The sequence below is a fragment of the Bipolaris oryzae genome (assembly GCF_000523455.1).
Source record: "Bipolaris oryzae ATCC 44560 unplaced genomic scaffold scaffold_203, whole genome shotgun sequence".
Lineage (NCBI taxonomy): Eukaryota > Fungi > Ascomycota > Dothideomycetes > Pleosporales > Pleosporaceae > Bipolaris > Bipolaris oryzae.
Window position 1 is genome coordinate 15,660 of NW_006911479.1, and position 23,264 is coordinate 38,923.

A 23,264-nucleotide genomic window follows, 5' to 3' on the forward strand; every position below is an offset into this window, starting at 1 on the left:
CGATAGATAAACGACTGGAAAGCTGGCTAGCCGAGCTGCAGTTTAATATGCAGCCCTACCAGCTGATGCACCAGAACCGAACTATACATGTTGTTAGATGCAATAACTGTTTAATAAAGTAGAGTTAAATAGTGATGGATTGCCTGAGCTGTCGCGTAGGAAGGCGACAGAGAGGGGCGAAGGTTGAACGAGCGGTTTAGAAAGACCACGTAGTAAGCAGGGGTCGGCATTAGTAGGCTCGGCTAGTGCGGGCGAGAGAATGGATGCGGATGTACGCGGACATACGCAAATGTATGGAGATGTATATTCCATTAGTAAGACCACAATTCTTTCTCTCTATAAATTTTTTATAATTCCACCTTAGAAATAGAGTGGTATTCTGCTTAGGCTATAGGCTTCACAAGCTCGTATTACTACTTCGTAACAAGATCACGAGCTAACCTCTAAGTAGCGAGATTCTACCCCGTCCCTGCAGATATTCCCTGCGAACAGCCACCTACTAGAAGGCGCCTAGTATGCACACAGCTCCATTAGTGAGAGGCTGAAGACCTGCAGTCGCGTGCAAGGGCGGGGAGGTCCAACCTAATGATACACTCTTTCCAACCCCTTCCTTTCCGGATGATTATAATAGCAAAAGCGGCCCCAGAGCTTAGACAGTTTTTCAGACCTGCCCGCGATGGCCGATCCTCTCAGCATAGCAGCCAGCATTGCCGGCTTATACGGTCTTGCCATCCAGATTGCACAACTCAGCTTCCACTACTTTTTCGCCCTGAAAAGCGCATCGGACACCCAAGCCTTATCCATCCAGGAGATCTCGATCTTAACGTCGGTGTTTCTGCGGCTGCGACGGGCTACTCAGATCGATGGGCTCGGCGATATTATTGACCCTCACCAACCCGTGATATCAAAGATGGCGATAGAAGACTGCAAGAAGCGGTTGGAAAAGGTGAAGGTCGTGTTGAAGAGGAAAGCCTCGGAGCAAAGTGTCCGGAGAAAACTAGGCACGCTCTTGTGGCCGTTTCAAGAGAAGGTAATAAAGGAGAATGAAGATGCTACATCGGTTCCACGCTGTATTTGCGTCTGCGACGACAACAGACCATTTATGAGTACCTTGTACTGAGGACTACGGTCTGAAAGACAGATACCGGAACCAATGAATGGTATGTCATCGTTTCTGTTGCCGGCTTGAGGGAGCTCCGAACCATGACCTCCGCGAAAAAGAGAAATGAACTGAAGAACTGGCTTAGCCCCTCCTCCACACCTGATCCTCTCAACACTTTCGTAGAAAAGCTATGCAAGGGAATCGGATCGCACTCCATCAACTGAAAAGAGTGTTTGGCGTGGAGAGATGGCGCAGAAGGACTGGTATGGGCATATGGGCGGCCCGGCACCGTGAAGAACGTGCTCTCCGCTGCTATCGCTTGAGATCTGGATACGGCATCATCATCAAGCCAACTCGTGGTGGCATACTACTTCTTCAGCGTGAAACGATGCAATGAGACGTTGGATGGTTTTTTGCAGCATCTTGCCGTGTAGCTCTTGGACCAGGATGATACTGTACCCGAAGATGTTATTAATCTGTGGAAGAAGAAGTCAACCAACTCCTCCCTCCTCCCTGACAAGATTGTCAGTATCATATCAAACACTATCAAAAACACGCCAATAGCATATGTAGTTCTAGATAGCCTCGAAGAAGGTCCTTTCCTTGTGAAACTGGCAAAGCAGTTGCCCAACCTATCGAAGACCAGATCAAAAATCTTTGCTACCTCACGCGACCCGTCCGGCATCCGCAGGCATATTGACAAGTCATTGTATGTTGAGATCTTGACTACAAAAGACACCCTCGTACATTATATTGACTGTAGGTTACAGGAAAAGAGCAAAGTCGATTACGATCTTATACCGCAGTCCCTCAAATCCAACCTGATCTTTGCAGCAGTAAACCACGTCGATGGCTGTTTCCTGGTAGCATGGCTGATCATGGACCACATGACTATTCTTAAAACCATCAAAAAGATGCGTCAAGCTCTCGAGTCGCCGCCGGTTGATTACAAAAAGGCATACGGTAGGACAACGGAGCGCATCGCTAAACAGAACGCTGGCCGCAAAACGTTACCGGTCAAGGTAATGGTGTGGATATGCCACGCCAAACGTCCCCCGAAGTTCAGGGAATTATAACAAGCACTGGCCACGGAAGATGGATAGAAGGGGATTGATCCCGAGAACGTGGAGATTGCGAGGTTGCTCATATCTTGTTGCCTTGGTTTGGTCGTGCTGTCCAAGGCCGATCGGACTCTGGGCATGGTGCATAAAACTGCCAGGAATTTCGTACTGGCAACAGATATCGTCCAATCTGGTGATATCGCAGACTCGTTTGCCCTATTTGTCGGTCAAGGCAATGCGCGAGGATCCCTGCGAAAAGATCGAGGGCCTGCAGTCCAGGCCGCAACACCTCCCATTTCCCGATTACGCTGCTAACTTCTTCGGTTACCATGCCAGGGCGGTATAGAAGCAGTGTCTTGAGAGACTTGGGAACTTACCTGGCGAAAATGCTCTGCGAGAAGCTTTATGGCAGGTCCTGCATCTTCCGCGACATACCCCGTTCCGAGTGGCCATTGCATGTGGCTTCTTGCCCGGGCTTCTCAGAGCTGATTCGTGACCTGATGGAAGCCAATCCCCAAGCATTTTCTGAGATTAATGCTCCTGACTTCCACAGCTAGACACCATTGCACTGGACAGCGTCCATGGGCCACCACGTGATTGTGCACGCCTTACTCCAACGCAGCGCATTAATGAACGCTCCCGATGCCGCACATTGGACTCCCCTCTTCTGGGCAGCATTCAAAGGCCACAAACAAGCCATATCCACACTACTAGATTATGGTGCAGACTGCTATCGAGCGGACCGCAACGGCTAGACGACTTTACATTGGGCCATTTCGGCCCATCACGAAAATGCATTGACCTCTTATTTCACCACATAAATCAGAAACCCCAGCCTCAACATCCGTCTTCAATGAGCAGTAACGAGAAAATCTTCCTCAAAGCTCTCACTGCTCCCCAAGCGAAATCGATTATGGCCTCCCTCAATGAAGTAACAGGCCTCTTCAGTCACTCCGCAAAAGCAGAAGAAAGAAGCAGCAGCGAAACTCACCAGTGCAGATGTCTGGGGCTGGAGCTGAGTCGAGACAACGTTACCTACGGGGGTCTTACACATCTGCAGTTCGCCCTTTGTCATGAATAAGGTCGAATATTCGATGCAATGGTGGTGGCGGGTGCGGATATCAATGCTGTGGATAGGCGGGGAAATATGACGCTTCTGCACATAGCGTGCATGGGAAACGACAGAAGGACGATTGAGCACCTACTGGATTGTAAAGGGGTTCATGTCAATGCGGTAGATAAAAAGGGCAGGACACCTCTGCATACCTTACTCGAACGTCGAGCGGGCAGACTATCCGACGATGCCGATGCAAATGTTGAGCTGTGTCGACTTCTCCTCTTCCGAGGCGCCTCGCTCGAAGCCCTCGACAACGCTGCAAACATGGCACTCCACATGGTCTGTAAATCGCGCGATATGAAACTTATAAGCTTTGTGAATGCCAGAAATGGGATGGGGATCTATAGTAGGTAGAAATTTGGGGTTTTATTCGCGTGATACACGCATGTTTTCAATATAGAGTGCGTAATTATCTAATCAAGATGAATTAAGGGTCTGATCCGCGTAGCATCATATGCTAGGGTTACTATCTATAGCGTAAAAACTTTTCTTTAGTGAATTCTTTTACTATTCTCAACGCTTTTCCGATTACCCACTCTATATCCGAACATCCTCGCCACACTAACGCTAGTATATCCGTGACGCGCCTATATAAAAAGGGTGTTACATTGTCTAGTGCAAAGCAATCTATCGTCACCTCTCCTACACCAAAGTATCTCCAATATTGAACACTGGTATCGCAATGGTTATATCTCCTACCACCCGTGCTCTTTTCTTCGATGTTTTCGGCACCTGCGTTGACTGGCGAAGTACCGTCGTAGGCGAGCTTGAAGCCCAGGCTCATTTTGCGCTCAATTTAGCTACAGTATCTTCCCAAGTCAGGTTCACCGCTTCTGATATGACCACCCAAGATTGGAACAAGTTTGCTCAACAGTGGCGCGATGGGTACAAGGCATTCACTCGGAAACTTGCCAGCGATTCTTCTATCCCTTGGAAGACGGTCGACGAGCATTACCTTGAGACTTTGAGGGAACTCGTTGTCCAGTGGCACATTGAGGGGCTATGGAATGATGAGCAGCTGTGTGCCATTAGTCTGATCTGGCACAGGCTAGATCCCTGGACAGACTCTGCTATAGGTGTTTCTATGCTGAACAAACTCTTCTGTATGTCACTCCCCGTTGTGAATTTCGCTCTCTAATATCGTAGACACGTGCACTCTCTCTAATGGTAACCTCAGTCTACTTGAAGACTTGCGCACCCATACTGCTATACCTTTTACTCATTTATTTTCTGCCGAGCTCTTTGGTACCTACAAACCCTCACCGCGCGTATATCTAGGGGCTGCGGATAAGCTACAGCTTCCACCTACTCAGTGTGCCATGGTAGCCGCTCATCTCAATGATTTGCGGGGTGCAAAAAACAATGGTATGCAGACCATCTACGTTGAACGTCCTGGTGAAGAGGAGTGGGATAGTGAGCAGATAGAGAAGGCGCTTCTTGAGGGATGGGTGGATCTTTGGATAGGCTCCAATGAGAGCCAGGGGAGTTTCGTTACGGTGGCAGAGAGGCTCGGTATTGAATTGAGCTCTTACGATGAAGCCAGGAGATTCAGCGCATCTACAATTGCAACAAGCCTGTGAGCCTGGATATAGGTCTATAGAGACTTTCCCTATCGTCACGGCGAGTCCAAAATCAACAAAAACCAACTGTTACTACGAGTTATGTTTGCTTATCCTGTCAAGTGCATTGTGGTATATGTGTCGATGTCGCCTGTGGACAACTATAATTCCTCATGTTTTATTACAACATCTGCAGTGTATCGACAAAGTACCTACGGAGAGGTAGCGTCTCTCCTATAAACTATTAATGTCATATGCCATAGCGTGGCATTGTCCACTCGAAATTGCCTATAAATAGATCCTCTCACCGGTATACACTGGTATACAGGCCGTGCAACGCTAGTACATATCGCGATCGGATGTTCCGCAGTTCCGGGCGTCACGCGCACGGACACACAGTACTAAGTACTTACCGGTAAGTAGAGCAGTGGGTGACCAAAGACTTTTTCCACCGTCACGAGCAACGCTGTAGCAAATCAAACGGTAGCATGTTCGAGTTCGTAACAGTTTTACATCCCAACGACTTCCGGGAGAGGAAGAGACAAGCAACGCTCCGACAACATGCCATTCGGAAAGGTTTAGAGCGGAGCAAAGCGGCGCGAGTGGAGAGACAAGGCGGCTTCATAACCGTTGATTTCGACAGCAAGACTTGTGAGCCCACAACAAGGCCGCACGAATTAGTAAATGTCTTGGCCAAGTCGCCATCTGTTGGACTCCTAGATCCGTTTAATACTCTCTGCAGCTGTCCTGAGCGACTTCGGCAGCTAATGCGTCATCGTAAGTGGTTTGAAGGGTCCCCCCCCCCCTTTGTGATTCGATGTATATTGAAACCTGAAAAAAGCATCAGCAAGGCAAGCGGGCGAACCTATCTTTTGCCTCGAAAATTCTGGAAAAGGCTTCTTCCAGGGAGTCGAGTCTATTTTTAGAGAGGCTTTGATCGAGCCCGCCCTATTCCATGCGCTGTCACTTGTTTTATCATTTGCTGAGAGCAACCACGTACGCAATGTAGAAGTACTATCACATCTCTGCGACCTCTTGAGCATACTACGCTTAGATACACAAGACTCTGGTTGGACGCCCAAGGTCTCTACCCTTACGGCAATGTTGCTCTTGGTAGGGTATGAATGCCGCATCGATGACGACGACGACAACGCGCATAGCAGTGTCATCATGACGCACATGGATGGCGTGCAGAGAGTGATGAAATTGTGCATCGAGCACGGGATCGTGCTGAACAAAGAGATTCAGCGTGCGCTATTCTGGCAGGATGTCATAAGTTGCCTGCTTGCCGGATCCCCTCGATTTCTTTCACACACCGACTTTGAGAATTACCGCGTTGCGAGACACATTCGTTTTCAGAGAGAGCCTAATATTCCTCCTGGCTTTCTGCCACACATTGCGCCTTGGCCGGAAGGATTCAGTACTGTTGTTCAAGATCTCAACACACTGTGTGAGCTCGTCGATATTGACTGCGATGATGAACGTGAGTCGCTCGGGATTTTTCCAATAAATGACGACCAGGCGAATCTGGAGTCTCGCATAGTGGACTTACTGAGTGATCTGAGGAGGGGCTTATCTGATTACGATCCTGTCTACGAAGCATGTATCTTCGCTGTCTACCTATGCACCTACAAGTTGTCGACGAGTATCTGGGGAAGCTGTTATATCCCAGAAAGATGCGTCGATCAGATCCTTCGATGCATAGGGGAAGCCGCGCACAGTGTCCACTCAGCCGCCACGTCTGAGCTAATCTTTTGGTTGATGATTGTTTGTGGTGGACTGTCAGAACGTAGCTGTGTTAGGGCACAGATCAAAGGGCTCATGTATAACGGGCTACATAGCTGCTTTGGCGGCTTCATGCGAGACTGGCAAGCATCGAAGAAGATACTAAAGAGATACATTTGGTCCACATACGCTATGGAGTCAAAACTCGCTCGTTTCTGGGGCGAACTACATGGAAAAGCTGTAGGGGGATCAGTGGAAGAGGGAACCGGCAGAATTACATCGGAAACTTGTATTTCCCAGGGCTTTCTAAAAGGTCACCCGCGTTGAAGACATGCGCTATTGTGATAAAATCGTCGTTTGCCAAGACTTGCCCTTTGTAACCGAGCATTAGCCTTTTGTGACTTCGTCGTTGCGCTGTCGTATTTAAAAATCCGCGTCCTGTCTATGGTTCGGATTTTGATGTAGGCATTGACCTCCGAGCAATTCACAGTGAAATTCGGGGCGTTATAGAACAAGTTTCAAGGCCTCAGAGCAGGCCATTAGTCACAAGATGAGGTTTTTCTAGTGCCAATCGCACGTCGAGGACGGACAAACGAAGCTGGTGACTGGGAGTCAGAGTGCTTGCTAGTTCAAGTATGGCGTGCTGCACAAGCGCTTGAATTCGAGCCCCGATGTTACTTGATTTATAGCTGTCTCTATTATAGACCTGGGATGCCTCCATCCAGCTTGTGCACTACATGTTCTGCAAGGCTTGAATTTCGCAGCCAGCTGAGCCAATCGAGGTGAGACGACGCCATTATCCGGGCCCAACCCAGACGGAAAACATATAGTTCTTTAAGACATGTACACATCGGCCATGCTACGCAGAAACTCACAAAGAGACTACGATAATGATTCTATACTAGCCTGCAAGCCATACACCAAGCCCAGATTCGTGATCTGAGCTGATAGTGAGGAGTCTTTTCAAGGGTTTGAGAGACTTTCAAGGACTTATAGGTGGCGGCTCCTTAAACGCGCTGCTTGTAGATGCGCTCCAATCTGGGTTGTGTTAATTTGGTCATCAATTTCTAGATGCATTGAACGGTTATTTCCATAGAGCGTTATGAAATGTGACGAGAACAACGGCCTATATTTATTTGGAGGTTATGTGTCATCCTGTCCGTTAGTGATGGCGCCGTCAGCGGCAAGCAGCAGTCTGGTCCCGCTAATGTGGTCTTGAAGAGCGCGTTCCATGCGGAATTCCTTCTCCCGAGACCACGAAAGCCATTCAAAAACAGGTTGCATACTGTACAGCCATTCTGTCGAGAGCGGTTCCAGCTTCATGTGGTCGCTGCCATACATGGTGATGACTGGGGTGCACGGCCCTTCCCCATATCCGCATCTCCACCGCGCATTGCCTATGACGCGGTAGGCGCCTAGTCCAGCGCGACGCGGGCTATTTGCTGCCGAAGGTACAGCAAAGAAAGACGTAAAGTGGCGGCCGTCCGTCTCCGGAATGAGCTGGCAGATGATCCGCTCCGCAGGTTCTGGATACTGATCTACCGTCGTTGAGTAGTCATGACCGAATCGGTACATCTCAAATCTGTGCAGGCAATCTAAACTGGTGGCAAAAGTATGGCCCTTGAGAACACCTTCCTGCACGATCTGATCGCTTAAATCCTTAATCCATCTCAGCCAGAGCGGCTCGGGGCTACAGAGACCGATGATGTGCAGTACAGGCAGCAGTCCCACTTTAAGTGCCTCGCACGGGATATAGATATTTTGGTCATTTTCTGCAGCAACAAGAAAAGCTGCGTGAGATGCTGCATGGCGGAGAGCCTCGTAGAAGTAGAACTCGGCTATCGGCTTGTTCCGCAGCACGTCATCTCCCAGGAGCACTAGTGCCCATTTGATGCGGGCTCTATAGAAGTTGTAGTGTGCAGCTGCGAGCGATTTGTTGCGTGTGATGGCTGTATAGGGTACGGGCGGCATAGCAAATTGTGACCACCCGTAGATGAGTAGTGCACGTAGAGCAGAATCTGTGTCTAGTTCGGGAATAAGCTCTAGATGATTGTTCCTCCAACAAATCAGGTTTTGCTCGAAGTCGTTCAAGGTTCGGGCGGATACAGATCGTGCGTAAGCAGCTAAAGGGCTCCACACAATCTCCTTGATCTCGCAGCTCTCGGAGACCATGTCGACAAGGCTTTCGAGCGCTACAAGCGAGGTCGGTGAGGTGTGTTCTGGACCCGTTCCCCGAGACCGATAGTTGTTGAGATGTAGTCCAGTGGTTACGTCAATCATATTGAGCGGCAGAGTAACGTAACAAGTTTGGCCCAATGATCGAAGGCAGTCTCGCAAAGGTGGCAAGTCGTTATCTTGTGATGTTTCATCACAGCCTGGAGCCTCGCGAACAGGCAGTAGCGTCGTAAAATAGTAGTTGGCTGCTTGAACGCGACCCGTAAAGGCGGGAATGTTACCACTGAAAGACTTGCCCCACTGTCAGCTAGTCACCTTGAACAAGATGCGGTGGCTCCAAGGCGACTTACCTCGAAATAGGCCATCAAACAAAGAGTAGCCACAAGCAGTGACGGTTTTTGCTTCGCTTCTTCCAAATGCTTTGCTAGCTCTTCGAGCGCCTGGGTGTAAAGTTGCACAGCAGTGATTTTCATATCAAGACCGTTAGCTTTGTCACAGTCACTAGTTGCAGCAGTCATCAACGCTGCACGATGACTGATGCCTAAAGACACGAGAGTCAGATACAGGTAGTTGCAACCCCACGCTTTCTGGAAAAGCTTGTCGTGCCAGAAGTGCAGGTGCTGCGATGGAAACAGCATGGGAATGGTTCGGATAAGGACTTGATGATATCCGAGCACATGTCGCGCGCCGGGACTGGGAGACTGGTCTGGATGAGGGCCAGAGGGAAATGCAACTAATGGCGAATGATTACTAGGCACGGCAACGACGGGCCCCTGTGTCACACTTTGCAGTTTGGAAGGCAAGTTTGGAAATGGAGGACGTGCAGCATCTTGGCGCTGCGAATTTTGGTCGGGCGACAAGGTTGGTGAAGGTGCGATTTGTCGCTCTTGTTGGCTCTGATGCCTGGGCTTGATGGACACAACGACGCGCTGTGGCTCATATCCCGCGCAAGCGACGTTGGCGACAGCACATCGCACACACTCTGGCACTTGCTCGTCACATTTGACACGGCGGGCCCTGCACGTCAGGCATCCCGTGCGAGCCCTACGTTTTTTGTTGTGCATGGTCAGTGGGAGGCGATTACACTGTACCCACTGCCACTTGAGGAGTTGCAGCCGCCAGATGAAGCTCCAAAAGGGGTTGTGGTGGCAACGATGGGCCTGTTCATTGGACGTAGGTGACGGAAGCCTTGGATCAGTCGTCGGTGATAGGACAGATGTGCTGTTGGGTTTGCGGAGGCTGGCAATCAATGCGAGGTAGGCTGAGCGTCCCAGGTGCAGTGCTGCGTTTGGCAGAAGCATTGGTGGTGGTGGGGCTGTAAGCGCACTAGTCTAAAAAGGGCACTAGTCGGGAGAAGCGGCGGATCGTAACGGATCTCGGTACTGGTCTTGTGCAAGCGAGAGAAGCGAGCGAACCGAGCTTCGCGATTGGCGAGGTGCGACTACACCTACTGTGTGTGTGTGTGTGTGTGTATGTGTATGACTGTGTACCAGGTAGATCCATCACAAAGACCCGTCTCAGCTTTGCCTTGGTGTTGGAGTGGAGCGTAGGACTGGACTCAGCCCAATGCAAGACTTTGCCAGACTTACACTACATGAGCTGTCTTCTCGGCTTGTAGCACGTATTGAGAAAAGGTGGAAACAAAAAGACATTATTACTATTTGCTAGAGTCACAGTACACCTATTACTACTCATCATGCCGCTAATTGGTCGCCTCGGACTTGTAATGACGTCATGCTCAGTGTAGAGTACAAGGCCATGCATTTCGGGCGCACTCGAGCCCTCGAGCTACAAGAACCACATCAAGATCCTGCATCAAATTCCACGTATCTACACGCGACTCAATAGATGGATACGGCATGTTAAGATTTGTCAAAGACACTAGAGTAGACCGCTGCAAGATGCCTGCATAAGATCAAAAGAGCCTTACTCGCCATAACTTACCATATACACATCGCACCTATCAAAATGGCCACGCCCCTAGATCCATCATTGATCCCTAACCCCACCCGCCCATTCGACCCGGCACGCCTTGCACTCCGCGCTGTGCGCCCAGAGCAAGACAATACACTATTCGTCGCTCTAGGCAACGATCACCAAGGCTTCATCAACAGCAGCGCACCCAATATTAGTCTACCGGGTGCCTCGCACGCCAAATCCTACATGGATTACGTGGCCAATGAGGCGCTGGTGGGCGCTGTGATTTGGCTAAGAGACGATGCAACGGGCGGGACACGAATGTCGGCGCCAACGTGGGCACCGAGTAATGTAGAAAGGAGATCCAACAACGACGCCATCAACTCCCCATCCACCTTCACTACCAGCCAGCCTCTGCCGTCTGACTGGGGCACCGCAATAGGGGTACTTCACCTCTCGCGCCTCACCCTTAGCACCACGCACCACCGCCGCACCGACATCGGCATCACCATCCTGCCCGCCTACCAAGGGCGCGGCTACGGCCGTGAAGTCATAGAGTAGGCGCTCGACTACGCCTTCCGCCGCGCTGGCCTGCACAGGGTACACATCCAAGCGTTCGAGTGGAACGTGGGTGCGTTGAGGTTATATGAGAAGATCGGGTTCAAGGCCGAGGGGAGGGAGAGGGAGGCGTTCTGGCATGAGGGGAGGTGGTGGGATGGGGTTGATATGGGCATGTTGGAGGGAGAATGGTGGGACATGACGAGGAAGAGTGAGGGCAAGGAGAAGGTCAGGCAGGAGGGGTGGAGAGACAAGGAGGACGACTTGTGCGATGATGGTGGACGTCCGGGCGATAAGCGGAACTGTCTGTTCGCCGGGATAACTTCAACAAGTCAATCACAAGGAGGCCAATGTTGTTGTCTCTCAATAGTTACTAGTTCGAATGCTTACTAACCCAACATACAGCTATGTCGATACAGCCCCAAACTCGTTAGTGTATAATTACTATGCACCGTGGGCTCACGCTGAATCAATCTTGTTACGCTGTAAGAGCGGCGCGCTTGTTTTGGGCAAGACGAGTACAACCGAGTTTGCAGCTACCAATGTATAGAATTGACTACATTGAGCGCAGGACGCTTCTTTCATCACTGTGCAATGCATACATATATCTGTGCATTGGGAAGCTTTTCCGCCTCTTTGGATCTCCTGTATGACAAACCCAGACATGCTACCGGGCAGCTGATTAGGTTTCCAAGAATGCCAAGTCAAGAATGTCAAGTTTATTGTTCCTGCTTCCAATCTTGGCAGACAATGTTATTGCTAGAAATCTCGAGAAAGATGCAATGTGTCCTTTAGCTTGATAGTAGGGTACAGTGGCCAAGCTCTCCACAACCTTAGTAACCCGACTAATCTCGTGCTCATGTTTGTGACCTCTTCTACGTCTGATGTGACACCAACAGGACCATTTAAGACTCCTCGCTTGTAACTCACAACTACCAGGGTTTGAATGTCCTTGACTAGGCATCGTGCCTCCTCACCATGCACTCGAGCGTTCACCGGTAGCGGGTCGGTTTCAAGCGCCCCCTGTGGTCTCCCCTTCTCCTCAAAGTCAATCTTCCACTTGCAGAACGCAACTAAGCATGCGTGCGGCCAGAGACCCTCGTGATCCGGGCAGAGCTGAAGAAGCTGCATCGCCTCCTTCCGAATGGGTAGATGGCGGCATCGAAGAATGATGTAAAATAGTGCACCCTGGATGCTGTAGTCGAATGGAATCGTAAACAGAGAATTAGATTCGTGAAGTATTTGATACTGACGAAGCTGTTTGCTGAGGTACAGTATGCGAGCAAAGGTGTGATTGTGCTCATCGTAGACCATAGGTGTCGTGGCAAATAGGGTCTCGAAAGTATTCGAGATTAGCAAGTAACAGAGCTCAAGCTGATGCATGGCTTGAACCACATTGACCTTCATTACGCCGGCTGCAATCCGATCCCTCAATCCGCCAAAGGCCTTTCTCCACTGGTCAAAATTGCGGACGTGGTCTTGATATTCGTCTCTAAGAGACCCAAAGTCTGGAAGCGTGCTACGCCCATGGTGTGACTCGGTGTAGCCTAGATTCTCAAGCTGGCCAAGGAAGCAAAATGCGTCATTTATCATCCCATCCAAATCACGTCGAGCATCTCTCAAGGTAGCAAAACTGGAGGAGCGAGAACCCATGCTATGCATGATAGCGGAGTAGTCGAACTCTACTGTAGAGTACCCGTGCAGCATAGCTTGGGTAATCAAACGACCGGAGATGTGAGCCACTTGCATGGCTACTTGTTGAAGACACGGCGTCTGCTGCTGCTCCGCCAGGATGCGGAGACCGCTTCGCAGATGTTTCAAGGCGTCGTCAACATTGTTTTGCAGGAACTCTAACCAGGCAAAGATTAGACAGGACATCACGACTACCTCGGTAAGTTGCCCTTTCGTATGGATTTGGTTGAGTAGCGTGCTGATGGCGTTGTTGTGTTCATAGATTGCGAGCCGCACTAGATAAGAGTGTCGACCTACTGCAGAACGAGACTCAGACAGCCGTGACAACTCGCCAGCCTCATAGTATGAGCTTAGCGCAACAATAGCATGCCTTATAGCAGGCTCCTCCTCAGTCATCTGCGGAACGGTGTTCTCCCAAAAGTTTACATCGAAGCAGCTAGAGATCCTCTTCGAGACGCGTACACGGTAGTAGTGGAGGCTTCGCGTTTCGTCCCACTCGGCTTTGCTGAAGGCACAACAATGTATGTATCGGGGAAATTGCCATGCATGAGTTGCATACGCAGCCACCGAGGCTGTGGCAGAGTTGTGCGAGGCAGGGTAAACAGCGACACGCTGACCTAGTGGCATGTTCGGCGTGTCATACTTGGAGCGGCGTTTCCCTATCTTTCTCGGTGGTGGCGACACGTAACCACTACACGTGCGACCAGTCGAGGTGCACTTGGTACAAAACGGTCTCTTCTCGTCACATTTGACGTGCCGAATCCTGGTGTTCACGTAAGAATAGGCAATAAACGCAGAAGGGGGGGGGGGGGAGCTGACTTGCAAACCGAACATCCTGTTCGAACCTTTAGTCTTGCGTTCAAATCGTTTTGTTTCATATCGGATACTTGTGCGGACTGTAAACGTTCTGCAAAAAAGGTTAGGGGGTCTCTTCACAGCAGATGAAGTGTTGAACGGCAAGGGCATAGAATGATGCACTTTTGTGCAGATTTTGCGAGATGGTTAGACTTACAGATTTTTTGATGCCGTAAGAGGCCGTCAAGTGAAATCAGGACTAGAGGTAGGGCGAGAGATTAGATAAAAGTGTGGTTAATCGAAGAGTGTGAGTCTCTCGCTTGGTCAACTCGGGGCATCTACAAGGCTGAAGTATGCCTGAACGGGACGCGTGATGGATTGTAAAGCCACGATAAATCTCCGGAACGCAGCAGAGTGAAACTCCAGATGAGGAAGTTTGACTCAAATTGCTGCAAAACCTTGCACCTGTCTCATGGTAGAAGTCGAGTTACAATTCTGTGCAGCTTCCAATTTGGCCCTTAGACCGTCTCCACAGGGCTGGGCTGGAACGTGGCGCAACACATTTCCCGACCCAAGCCACAGGTCAAGTATTTGGGCAAGTCTCAGACAACTATTTTGAGGCTTGGCTAGAACAGGCAAGGACTCTTCTCCCAGGCCATGCTGTTGATCAGCATAAGTGATCACGGCAATGATCAGATGGTGGTTTAGACGGATTGGCGAGAAGAGCAAGCCGTGACCATGTCGTCCATCTGTATCTTACCAATAGCATCGACGCTAGTCCAACGCACAGATTAGGAAACGCTGCCGCAGTGTCCTCACGATGCAGCTGTTGGCAGGGCTCACGCCCCTTAGCCTTGCTGTTCACGCTAGATCTGATGAAGAAATATGTTGAGGCCCTTTTGAGCCTAGCTCAGGCTCCTTGCAAGAGCTTTGACTAGTATGCATTCGTAAGCAAGCTGCTATAAGCATAAGCTCTCGGATATTGCGAGCACAGTGTGGACAACTTAGTGCCGGACCTTGTAAGTCCGGGTCCGCTTAGTAGCGTGCATGACCACGTTTGGTCCCTTCCCCCGAGCACTCGAGACGCAATGCAACGGTCGAGTATGCCTTACTCGGCGCCCCCGATTAGCTGCTTATCTGAGCAAGTTCTGTGACTCAAGGCATCCTTCAGTTTGAGTACAATGGTGCGCAGGGGTTGCGAGGCACATCTGGCCCTATGGTTCGGCTTTTGAAATCATGTTACTTATACCTTGACCGGCGGAAGACCTAACGGCCTTCTGACTACTGCACCCAAGTGGGCATCATTCACCCAAACAAAGGAACGTGGAAGGGGGACTTGAGCTTGCAACGATGATTTGGCACTGTCCATTCATATTGCGTTACTTGTGGGTTTGCAGCTTAACGTAGGCCTTAAGATGCCAGGCCTCCGAATATGCACGTATGCTGCAGTGATTCCGCTTCAACCGATTCCAATCAAACTATCTATCACAATCTAGGCAGCAACTGGTTACTTAGCCCTGGACATTCCTGGTGCTTGTACACAACCATCTAGGCGAACCTCGACCTTTGCTTAGGGACGAACAGTTTGGATTTAATTATCCACAAGAGAAAGACATGGCCCAATGGAGGCTACATGTCAAGCCACTTGGGTGCATTAAACAATGCTTGAACAGTTCATCAGAGAGCGCACATGAGCACCATCATCGTTCAATTTCGGTAAACTCAACACTATACCTACCAGCTATTACCCTCATTTTGTTTTATGCCTTTCTCGGCGATATCAGTTGGCTGGTAAGGCTTCATTAAAGACCTACTCGACTCACTAGTAACAGTTGTTGCGAAATGCACCTATCAGTGCTCATGTCAGAATCCGGGAGCTGGTCTATGCGACCCTGGCATAACAATTAAGCTACCCTTGGGCACAGCCCTAAGAGTTCTACAAATCTGTCAACAAAGGAGCATGTGGCAACAGCAGGACGCAATTTAGTTACATAGGTCAGCTGTTTTAGCCGATTAGAACTTCGTTCAAGCGTGGCTCTACCAAAATCGACACTAGATGGTGATGTTGTTACAAGAGGACTGAGCATACCATGCTACCTTGGGTCTGCTCTGGAGATTAATACTTTGCTGTTGGTGATTTGATACCGAATGCCCGCTGATTGGAGCAGGGCGAGAGTAGCTCTCTCCTTTCCTAATCACAACCCATCAACGCACGATCCGAATGAGCCGATGCGCCCAGCCTGCATGCTACCCGGATTTACTGCTGACCATTAACCATCGCTTTAGGTATGTATGTAAGTATATGCTTGCTAAGCGACACTCATATCTTCGGACCTACATCCATGCGACGGTCGCGCGATTTTGTGCTTATGATGTCGTCATGCGAGAGGGGAACAGAGGCCAGACGGGACTGCTGCAACCAATCAAGTCACGAGCTTACTTGAAGCGAGACGTAGGCGAGCTAAGCGACGTAAGCGACGCCATCGCTAAGTAACATTGAGGATTTAGGTTTTCGCAGTCGATGGAATGGAAAACGCTGGTAGTCGTCTTAGATCGCTCCTGTGTGGACCAGTCTAGTGTATCAACGCTATATAAGTTTCGTCTTTCACGAACAACAAATCCCCATCTCGATACTGACTCTCAACTGCATTGGTCGCATCTTTTCTTTGCTCGAATCTCCTCGTTACCCCCCCGTTGTCCTGCAGTCTCGACTTGGATAAGACTGTCGCCATCGATATATAATCATGACTTCTTTCAATGACCAAGGCTTCCCTATAGTCAACCTATCCAATGATGGCTGGTCTACCGAGAACGAAGCCACTGCCACCTGCTTCTGCGGATCTGTGCAGTTAGTTCTGGTAAGTCTATTTGTGTTGAATGCTACAAAAGCTCTAACATCCCTTGTTACTCGTTATCTTATTTTGCACTGCGGCTTTACGTTAAGCTGATATCGTTTGTAGCCTCTCCAGAAGCCCGGTCTCATAAACCGCCATATCTGTCATTGCGTCGACTGCCGAAAGATCGGATCCGCCTTCTACCAATCCAACATTACAGTAGCAGATTCGCATCTCAAGCACGTCCGTGGTGAGGACAACCTTACTATCTTTGGCGAGACTGAAACGATACGTGCCAATGCGCGCATGACCAACTACTTTTGCAAGACCTGTGGAACCCTTATGTATCGACGTGGCGCTCGCTTTCCTGGAATGTCAATCTTGCGCACTGGCACTGTTGATGATCTCTCCCTGGCGGAAACTAAGTTGCGGCCACAGGTGGAGCAATTCATTGAGAGGAGGGTTGCCTGGTCCGTGCCGATCGAAGGTGCCGCTCAAGCGACAGGGATGCATCAACCTTCAGATATAGAGGGAATCCCCTAGAGTAGTTCAGCTTTATTTAAGACATGGGGGGGGGGGGTCCGCTCTTTTTCGCAAATCTAAAGTGTAAAAAAACTCGCAGATATTGGTATTTACGGAAGTGAAAGGCAGGATTGCTAGGACTGCCAGGATTACCCCTTAGTATGGCTATGCTTCAGCAACTATAGTTGAACATTCCGAAAAGATCATCCATTTTGTAAAACGTGGTGTTCTCCAAATATCTACATATGTATATCAAGTAGTTGACTACTGATTGGCTGAACTTGCGAATCAAGAACGTTTTACACTCGAATCCCCCGACACCTCGTTAAGCAGTAAGTGCGTGAGCAAATTTTGTTTTGTCTACGGCTCACCTGTGAAAGCTGATTAGCAAATTAATCAGTCCTTGCGCTCGTTAATGTCAGTGTACATTCGCTGTATATCGCTAGCGGTGCTTAGAGCGTGTTAGGCTTACAGCACATAGATGCTTGTAGAAACGGAAATCACTTCTAAAGATCGTTCGATGCAAGCCTAGAGATCTGACTTACAATTACGAACTCAGTCTAGTTTTTGATTTGACATTCAACTTGCCCTGTCGCGCATCGGCGTTCTCGTTGATTGGTCAAATATATACGGGGTCTTGCTAGATGCAGCCGGGCTACCGACGGCCAGAAAATAAACGGGTCACAGGTGCGTGGATGCGGGCGCTGTTGAAAGTTCTCAAAAACTCAGCTGAAGGAAGAGCTACACATGTGTCGAGCCTTGTCTACTTCTTGCGCGTATAGCAAGACGAATTGGAGCTCCACAACCTTACGAGGTTTCTTCTCATATCTGTTAAAGGAATCAACAAGGTTGCACAACTTTCATCACATGATCCCTAGAGACACTAGACGCAGTTGAGTTTACAATATCACGCAGATAGCGGCTATAAGCAAATGGATTTGGTAAGCGAAGAAGCAGCACTCGATATGCTGGCCTTGATGTATGACGACATACGGTAACTCTATGCAACCCCTCGGTGTTGTCTTAAACCATAAGTCTCTCGACTCTTCATGAGTCCCTTGCTATACACCATGCCATCAATAACTCGCCCGTCTGCAGACATGCCTCCGATGTTCCACACTCCCCTCTCTTCGAACCCAATGTGCCGAAGCACTGCTTTCGAACCCTCGTTTTCCTTGTTGCAAAATGCAAGAAATTCGGTCTGACCTTTCTCCTCTTCGAGCCAACACACCAAAGCTGCTGCTGCTTCAGTCGCGAACCCCTTACCTTGAAAGGCAGGTAGCAGACCAAAGCCTAGGTCTGGGGCGGTTGGTGCGCCCTCGAACCTTCGGCGGTTCATGGAGACTACGCCAATTTTGGTGTATGTCTTAAGCATCTCGGAGAATGGTACACAATCTGGTCCTACTGCCATAAAGCCAGTGGACGTTTTCAGGCTGACAAGGTAGCGACCATAGCCCGAAGTCCAGATGAGGTCATTTGAGTCGATCTTCCTGCGTGCAGCCTCTCGATCAGGCATCGGTGTAGCGACAGGATTGCGAGAACGATTTTGCTCGCTGCCGTATAGATCTACTAGAAAGTCGCAATGAGAATCTTGTAACGAATCGAGATGTGAGACGATGAGACGAGGGGTTTCAATGCGAAACTCCGTGGAGACCATAGTCTGCAGAACGATAGCGCGGCGTTCGCGTTGCAGCACAACAAGAGAGAAGGAAAATGTCAAGCAGGGTCGCGTAGAGTGTGCTTCACAAACGACGGGTAGGGGGAACCTAAAAACCGCCATTGATCCGCCTTCAAATTTGAGGTGTCTTGACTCACCGTCTAACGATTGCGCGGACTCACTATTTGACGCTTTTTTGTGTACAGTGACTCTTCACTGGCTATATCTCACTAATATGCTGCAGGGACCCTATCTCGATGTGGATTATTTGAAGTCATCTGACCCAGGTTATTGCATTCCAGTCTGTTTACAGCGTCGAGTGTCGTGGAATTGTCCACAAATCGGTGCATTCAACAAAATGGGCAAAGTTCGCCGGAGTCGGTATAAGGTAAGTAGAGTCCGACAAGAAGCGCGGGTCCAAAAACTGGGGGCTAATTCAACATGAGGGGGCTCATATATATCGCACCCCTCTGTTAGACAAGTTCCTCCATGGCTTTCAGCGCGTTCCCCAAAGAAGAGCAGCGCGAGTGATAAAGCGGAATCACTGAGGGCATCGGCCTGTTGCGAACACTCGGTTGCAACATCTACCATACCCGTGCAGACGTCCACATAATACGCGCATGCGCGAGGAGGTCTCTAAGGCAAGCCGTTTTCATGGGTAAATAGCAACCGAAAATATGTGGCCAGGTGCGTTTCGAAGATAACGTGGTCTAGCGTGTGTTGCCGTTCCGTGTCGTGGGGTGTAACATGCTAGCTAGCGTAATCTCAAATGCGAGTGAACCAATCATTTAAAGAACCGATCTTTGCTCCCAGACGAGCGGCGGAACGTTTTCTTTACAAAGATGTTGCATGGATGTTTAAACTCAATGTGTGTGCTGCTACGCTTATCGTCAAGACCGATGGAGAATGAAGATGTGGCACGCTGACATTCCAACCACTCACGGCCGCTCAACTCGGATAACGTAGACAAACGCGAAAGAAGATCTGTAAGCAATGTTCGTACGCTAACATTGGTACGCAAAGACCGGCCAAGAACAGTGCAATGAGTTACCGCAGCTTTTGCTGGTCTACGGCGGCACCTTTCCAGTTGCGATGTTCGATATGCTACATGGACGCCTGACAAAGTATATAATGAGATGAAACGCCCTCTCAGAAGCACATCACTCATAAGAAACCAGCTCCCATCGTCTCTACCTAGCATAGCAACATTCTACCCTACGCCCAGTATGCCTTCAGCTCGACGCGCAATCATCGCGATCACCTCTGCTCACGCCTCTCTTTTTGAAGATGGTGGCCATCAGACGGGCGTTTTTATAAGCGAAGCCCTGCACCCGTACAATGTGCTCAAAGCTGCAGGCTTCGAAGTGGACATTGCCTCTGAGAAAGGGACGTGGACGGAAGACTGGCTTAGTCTGCAGCCTGGTTTCTTGAGTGAAGAGGAGAGACAGCAGTACGATGACAAGAGCAGTGACTTCCGCCGCAACATGGACAGGAATTTAAAAGCAGAGGACTTGCTGGAGACAGAGGTATGCTGATGACTAAAGAACTTTCCATGCGACGGACGTTAACTAAGGTGTTATAGTACGGTATCTTTTTTGCATCTGCAGGACATGCCGCTCTAATCGACTACCCCCACGCCATAAATCTCAAGAAGATCGCTGCCAAAGTTTGGGAGAACGGTGGTGTCGTCTCGGCTGTGTGAGCATCCCTCTCAAGCTTTTATCGCTTTCGAGATAGTATCTAACCAATGCATAGCTGTCACGGCCCAGCCATATTTGCTGGTCTTCTCGATCCCGCTACAGGCAAGCCTATCGTTCAAGATAGAGAGATCACTGGTTTCACGACTCAAGCCGAGGAGGAGATGGGAATCACGAAAGGGCTTCGATCGTGGAATGAGCCACTGGTTGATGAGCATGCAATGACGCTTGGCGCGAAGTGTAGGTTATTGTGGTCGCTATCTGTTCGTATATGACATGAGCTGAATTGCGTGATACAGACGTTCGGTCCGACGGTATATGGGATGACTATCATGTTGTTGACGGGAGGGTCGTCACTGGTATGAATCCACAGAGTGCAAAGAGCACTGCAAGGGCGGCTATCGAAGTGTACGAAAAGCAGTAGAGAGTTGTATATAGGGATGCATTACATGAGGACACTGCCATAGGGTCATTCGTCTGTCCCGCGTAACGTTCGGCCGATGACAGTGTACGTAATCGATGATTCTTCGCCCTGGCTAGCGAAACTGCCCGTTGCTGCAGTAAAATTGTTTTCTCATGGATACTGCATTCAAAATGACTGCTTTTGGGACGCATCTCCGCCACATCATCTAAGCGTTGTACTCTAAATGATCATCAAGAAAGGACTGATATCTCAATACCTTATGATACTGTACCTCTGTTGGATTTACGTTCTTATCAGTCGACAGCTGGCTTGCGAGGTGCACGGCATCTCAGCGTAATCACATGTTTGCGTATGTTCTCGCACAACGTAGAAAAAAAGCAACATAATAAAACTTTGACCCGTTATTGTAAGCTGTTTCTCAATCAAGCACGTGTCCCATATGAAAGCATGTAGCGGTTGTAGGGAAGGCTCGCAAATCACCGAATGACTACGTACACTTCTTCCACTAGGCCTGCTTATTCATCCTAGGTGAAATTGAGATCAACCGTGCATATATCAAAAAAACACAGTCGAAGATTGTTTCAGTTTTGCTATCTTGCATCCGACACTCTCTCTACCTTTTACTCCGCGGTTGCCATGGTCCTTGAGAATTCACTGCTTCTATCTAGCCCTCTTTGCGTTATATAGCTTGCTAGCATGGCTTAGCTCGGCCATCATGAGCCTTTCAAACGTAAACTAAGACACTAACAACAGTACCTATTTCCTCTTATGTTCTCTATATGTGACATCATTGGTACTTGTGACTCCAGCTCACTTGCTCCTTTCTGACGTTCAGCAGTCCATTGTCTATCAGTGGACGGCGGGGATGAACATACTCGAATTCTTGTGGTCTCGTAAGTTCGCGCTATAGTGATCCCTGAAATATTAATCAATAAAGATTAGAACACTACTTGATCCTATACCTCCTTCCTTTGGTGCACGCTGGGAGTGTTAACCTTCTGCTTGTAGTCATTCAGAGTCATAAATACATCATAGAGTCTATCACCTCTTGATCGGGAAGTACGTCCCGGAAGGGAGTCTTATTGAGGGAGCGGCTACACTTATGAATCACTCTTCTGCTTTCCCCCCTCCTATATTTGGCGGCAGTCTTCTAGTCATGAGCCGATCTCTGTTAGAGCAAGAGTCTGAGTCGTCTTCGGAGCTGTCCGGGAAAGGCGTCTTGATCTAGCGATTGAAAGCCAGGTTGGGCCATGTAGGACCGACTTGCGAAAGCTCTAGCTGAAGCTGGTATCATTAGCCTGCCCTCAGAACCCCCAAGTCTCAACCAACCGCTCGCGCAGGCGTTGAGTGTGCATTTAAAGTCCTCGAATGACATATTGCTTCATTATCGTGAGCATGTAATATTGGTTCAGTTTCAAGGCCTATTCATGCGAGCAGGGAGTCGCGATAGCCTGGCTGCTGCTTACCTCAGGAAGATGACACATGGAATTGTTTGAAAGGGGCCGTAAAAGAGCCACATCAGGTATGACTCTAAGCCGGTTTTTTGTTTTATTTACGGCATACCTAGAGTATTATAAACATGATGGTACCAAATCTGCTACAAAGACGAGAACGCGGCTCGTTCAAAATTTCCACCTATATAATCTCCACCTCGTTTCGATAACCTTATAACCATGGCAGAATGCTATACTATGTTCATTCGAAGCAGCCTCGCGCTAAACCGCCAGCGTATCTTGTTGCTGTTGTTTCTTGCTTGGCTTCTCTAGCCTTCTTGACCTCAAAGTCCTCTGAACGTGGACAGCAGAATATGCCAACGCTTAGTCTTACATTCTCGGGGCTATAGTTCGGGTAGAGTCGCTGTCCTAGAGGATCCACTACAAGGCTTACATACACGTACCGTGCGTGTTCGTTTGTAAATTTTCACTGGAGACTATATAATACGCTTACTTGACTACTTATTCTAATACGAATATATGACACGTTGAAGTAGATAAAGGAGAAGCACCCTATCGCCTAAGGGACTTTCCATAGCTTTATCATTATGCTCTATCCTAGGTATATACTTATGTATTATATACCCTTTTCCTAGGGACTATACAGTACGTAAAGGAGTTGCAAATGGATTTTCAACGCTAATTCTACTGTTGATTTAGCTAACACCAGCGTGACATCTGTAGGCTTCCGGAGATCGTGATATATTTGAATAGAGGGCAGTCCTCGAAGGATGATCTTCTGAACAGGTGCAGTTTAATATCGATCTCGTTGAGGTTATTTTACGTATCGCAGTATAAGTACAAAACTAACCTATATGAGGCAAGTTGAAACAGACATATATGTTGGTTTTACGGTCATATCTCCGCTTCTATCCGCCGAAGGCACGCATCTGTCACAGTTTCGCTCGAACCCTAAACTCAGTTTTAGTTCCGACC

General features: G+C 49.1%; 10 protein-coding genes across 10 annotated transcripts; 6 read left to right on the forward strand and 4 right to left on the reverse strand.

Annotated features, from left to right (window-relative positions):
- Nucleotides 1–676: 676 nt before the first annotated feature.
- On the forward strand, nucleotides 677–2,918 carry COCMIDRAFT_9154 (uncharacterized protein; the record flags this gene model as incomplete). Its single annotated transcript, XM_007694204.1, has 3 exons — nucleotides 677–1,030; nucleotides 1,537–2,124; nucleotides 2,721–2,918. 3 exons carry the CDS (start codon nucleotides 677–679, stop codon nucleotides 2,916–2,918), a joined length of 1,140 nt encoding a protein of 379 aa, XP_007692394.1.
- A 1,044-nt stretch (nucleotides 2,919–3,962) lies between these two features.
- COCMIDRAFT_40687 (uncharacterized protein) lies at nucleotides 3,963–4,860 on the forward strand (the record flags this gene model as incomplete). Its single annotated transcript, XM_007694210.1, has 2 exons — nucleotides 3,963–4,383; nucleotides 4,427–4,860. The coding sequence occupies 2 exons, from the start codon at nucleotides 3,963–3,965 to the stop codon at nucleotides 4,858–4,860; spliced, it is 855 nt and encodes a 284-aa protein (XP_007692400.1).
- Nucleotides 4,861–5,327: 467 nt separating this feature from the next.
- Nucleotides 5,328–6,891, forward strand: COCMIDRAFT_107111 (uncharacterized protein; the record flags this gene model as incomplete). The annotated part of the gene is made up of 2 exons (XM_007694216.1): nucleotides 5,328–5,616; nucleotides 5,681–6,891. 2 exons carry the CDS (start codon nucleotides 5,328–5,330, stop codon nucleotides 6,889–6,891), a joined length of 1,500 nt encoding a protein of 499 aa, XP_007692406.1.
- Nucleotides 6,892–7,707: 816 nt separating this feature from the next.
- COCMIDRAFT_107123 (uncharacterized protein) lies at nucleotides 7,708–9,803 on the reverse strand (the record flags this gene model as incomplete). Its single annotated transcript, XM_007694217.1, has 2 exons — nucleotides 7,708–9,030; nucleotides 9,090–9,803. 2 exons carry the CDS (start codon nucleotides 9,801–9,803, stop codon nucleotides 7,708–7,710), a joined length of 2,037 nt encoding a protein of 678 aa, XP_007692407.1.
- A 904-nt stretch (nucleotides 9,804–10,707) lies between these two features.
- Nucleotides 10,708–11,655, forward strand: COCMIDRAFT_40689 (uncharacterized protein; the record flags this gene model as incomplete). The annotated part of the gene is made up of 3 exons (XM_007694211.1): nucleotides 10,708–11,213; nucleotides 11,256–11,442; nucleotides 11,620–11,655. 3 exons carry the CDS (start codon nucleotides 10,708–10,710, stop codon nucleotides 11,653–11,655), a joined length of 729 nt encoding a protein of 242 aa, XP_007692401.1.
- Nucleotides 11,656–11,973: 318 nt separating this feature from the next.
- Nucleotides 11,974–13,784, reverse strand: COCMIDRAFT_40690 (uncharacterized protein; the record flags this gene model as incomplete). Its single annotated transcript, XM_007694212.1, has 2 exons — nucleotides 11,974–13,669; nucleotides 13,726–13,784. The coding sequence occupies 2 exons, from the start codon at nucleotides 13,782–13,784 to the stop codon at nucleotides 11,974–11,976; spliced, it is 1,755 nt and encodes a 584-aa protein (XP_007692402.1).
- Nucleotides 13,785–16,445: 2,661 nt separating this feature from the next.
- Nucleotides 16,446–17,078, forward strand: COCMIDRAFT_9159 (uncharacterized protein; the record flags this gene model as incomplete). The annotated part of the gene is made up of 2 exons (XM_007694205.1): nucleotides 16,446–16,559; nucleotides 16,662–17,078. The coding sequence occupies 2 exons, from the start codon at nucleotides 16,446–16,448 to the stop codon at nucleotides 17,076–17,078; spliced, it is 531 nt and encodes a 176-aa protein (XP_007692395.1).
- A 979-nt stretch (nucleotides 17,079–18,057) lies between these two features.
- Nucleotides 18,058–18,714, reverse strand: COCMIDRAFT_107107 (uncharacterized protein; the record flags this gene model as incomplete). Its single annotated transcript, XM_007694218.1, has 1 exon — nucleotides 18,058–18,714. The coding sequence occupies one exon, from the start codon at nucleotides 18,712–18,714 to the stop codon at nucleotides 18,058–18,060; it is 657 nt and encodes a 218-aa protein (XP_007692408.1).
- A 1,226-nt stretch (nucleotides 18,715–19,940) lies between these two features.
- On the forward strand, nucleotides 19,941–20,835 carry COCMIDRAFT_9161 (uncharacterized protein; the record flags this gene model as incomplete). The annotated part of the gene is made up of 4 exons (XM_007694206.1): nucleotides 19,941–20,240; nucleotides 20,297–20,412; nucleotides 20,470–20,651; nucleotides 20,711–20,835. 4 exons carry the CDS (start codon nucleotides 19,941–19,943, stop codon nucleotides 20,833–20,835), a joined length of 723 nt encoding a protein of 240 aa, XP_007692396.1.
- A 1,695-nt stretch (nucleotides 20,836–22,530) lies between these two features.
- On the reverse strand, nucleotides 22,531–22,752 carry COCMIDRAFT_107117 (uncharacterized protein; the record flags this gene model as incomplete). Its single annotated transcript, XM_007694219.1, has 1 exon — nucleotides 22,531–22,752. A coding segment is annotated over one exon (222 nt), but the record flags the coding sequence as incomplete, so codon positions are not given.
- Nucleotides 22,753–23,264: the final 512 nt, after the last annotated feature.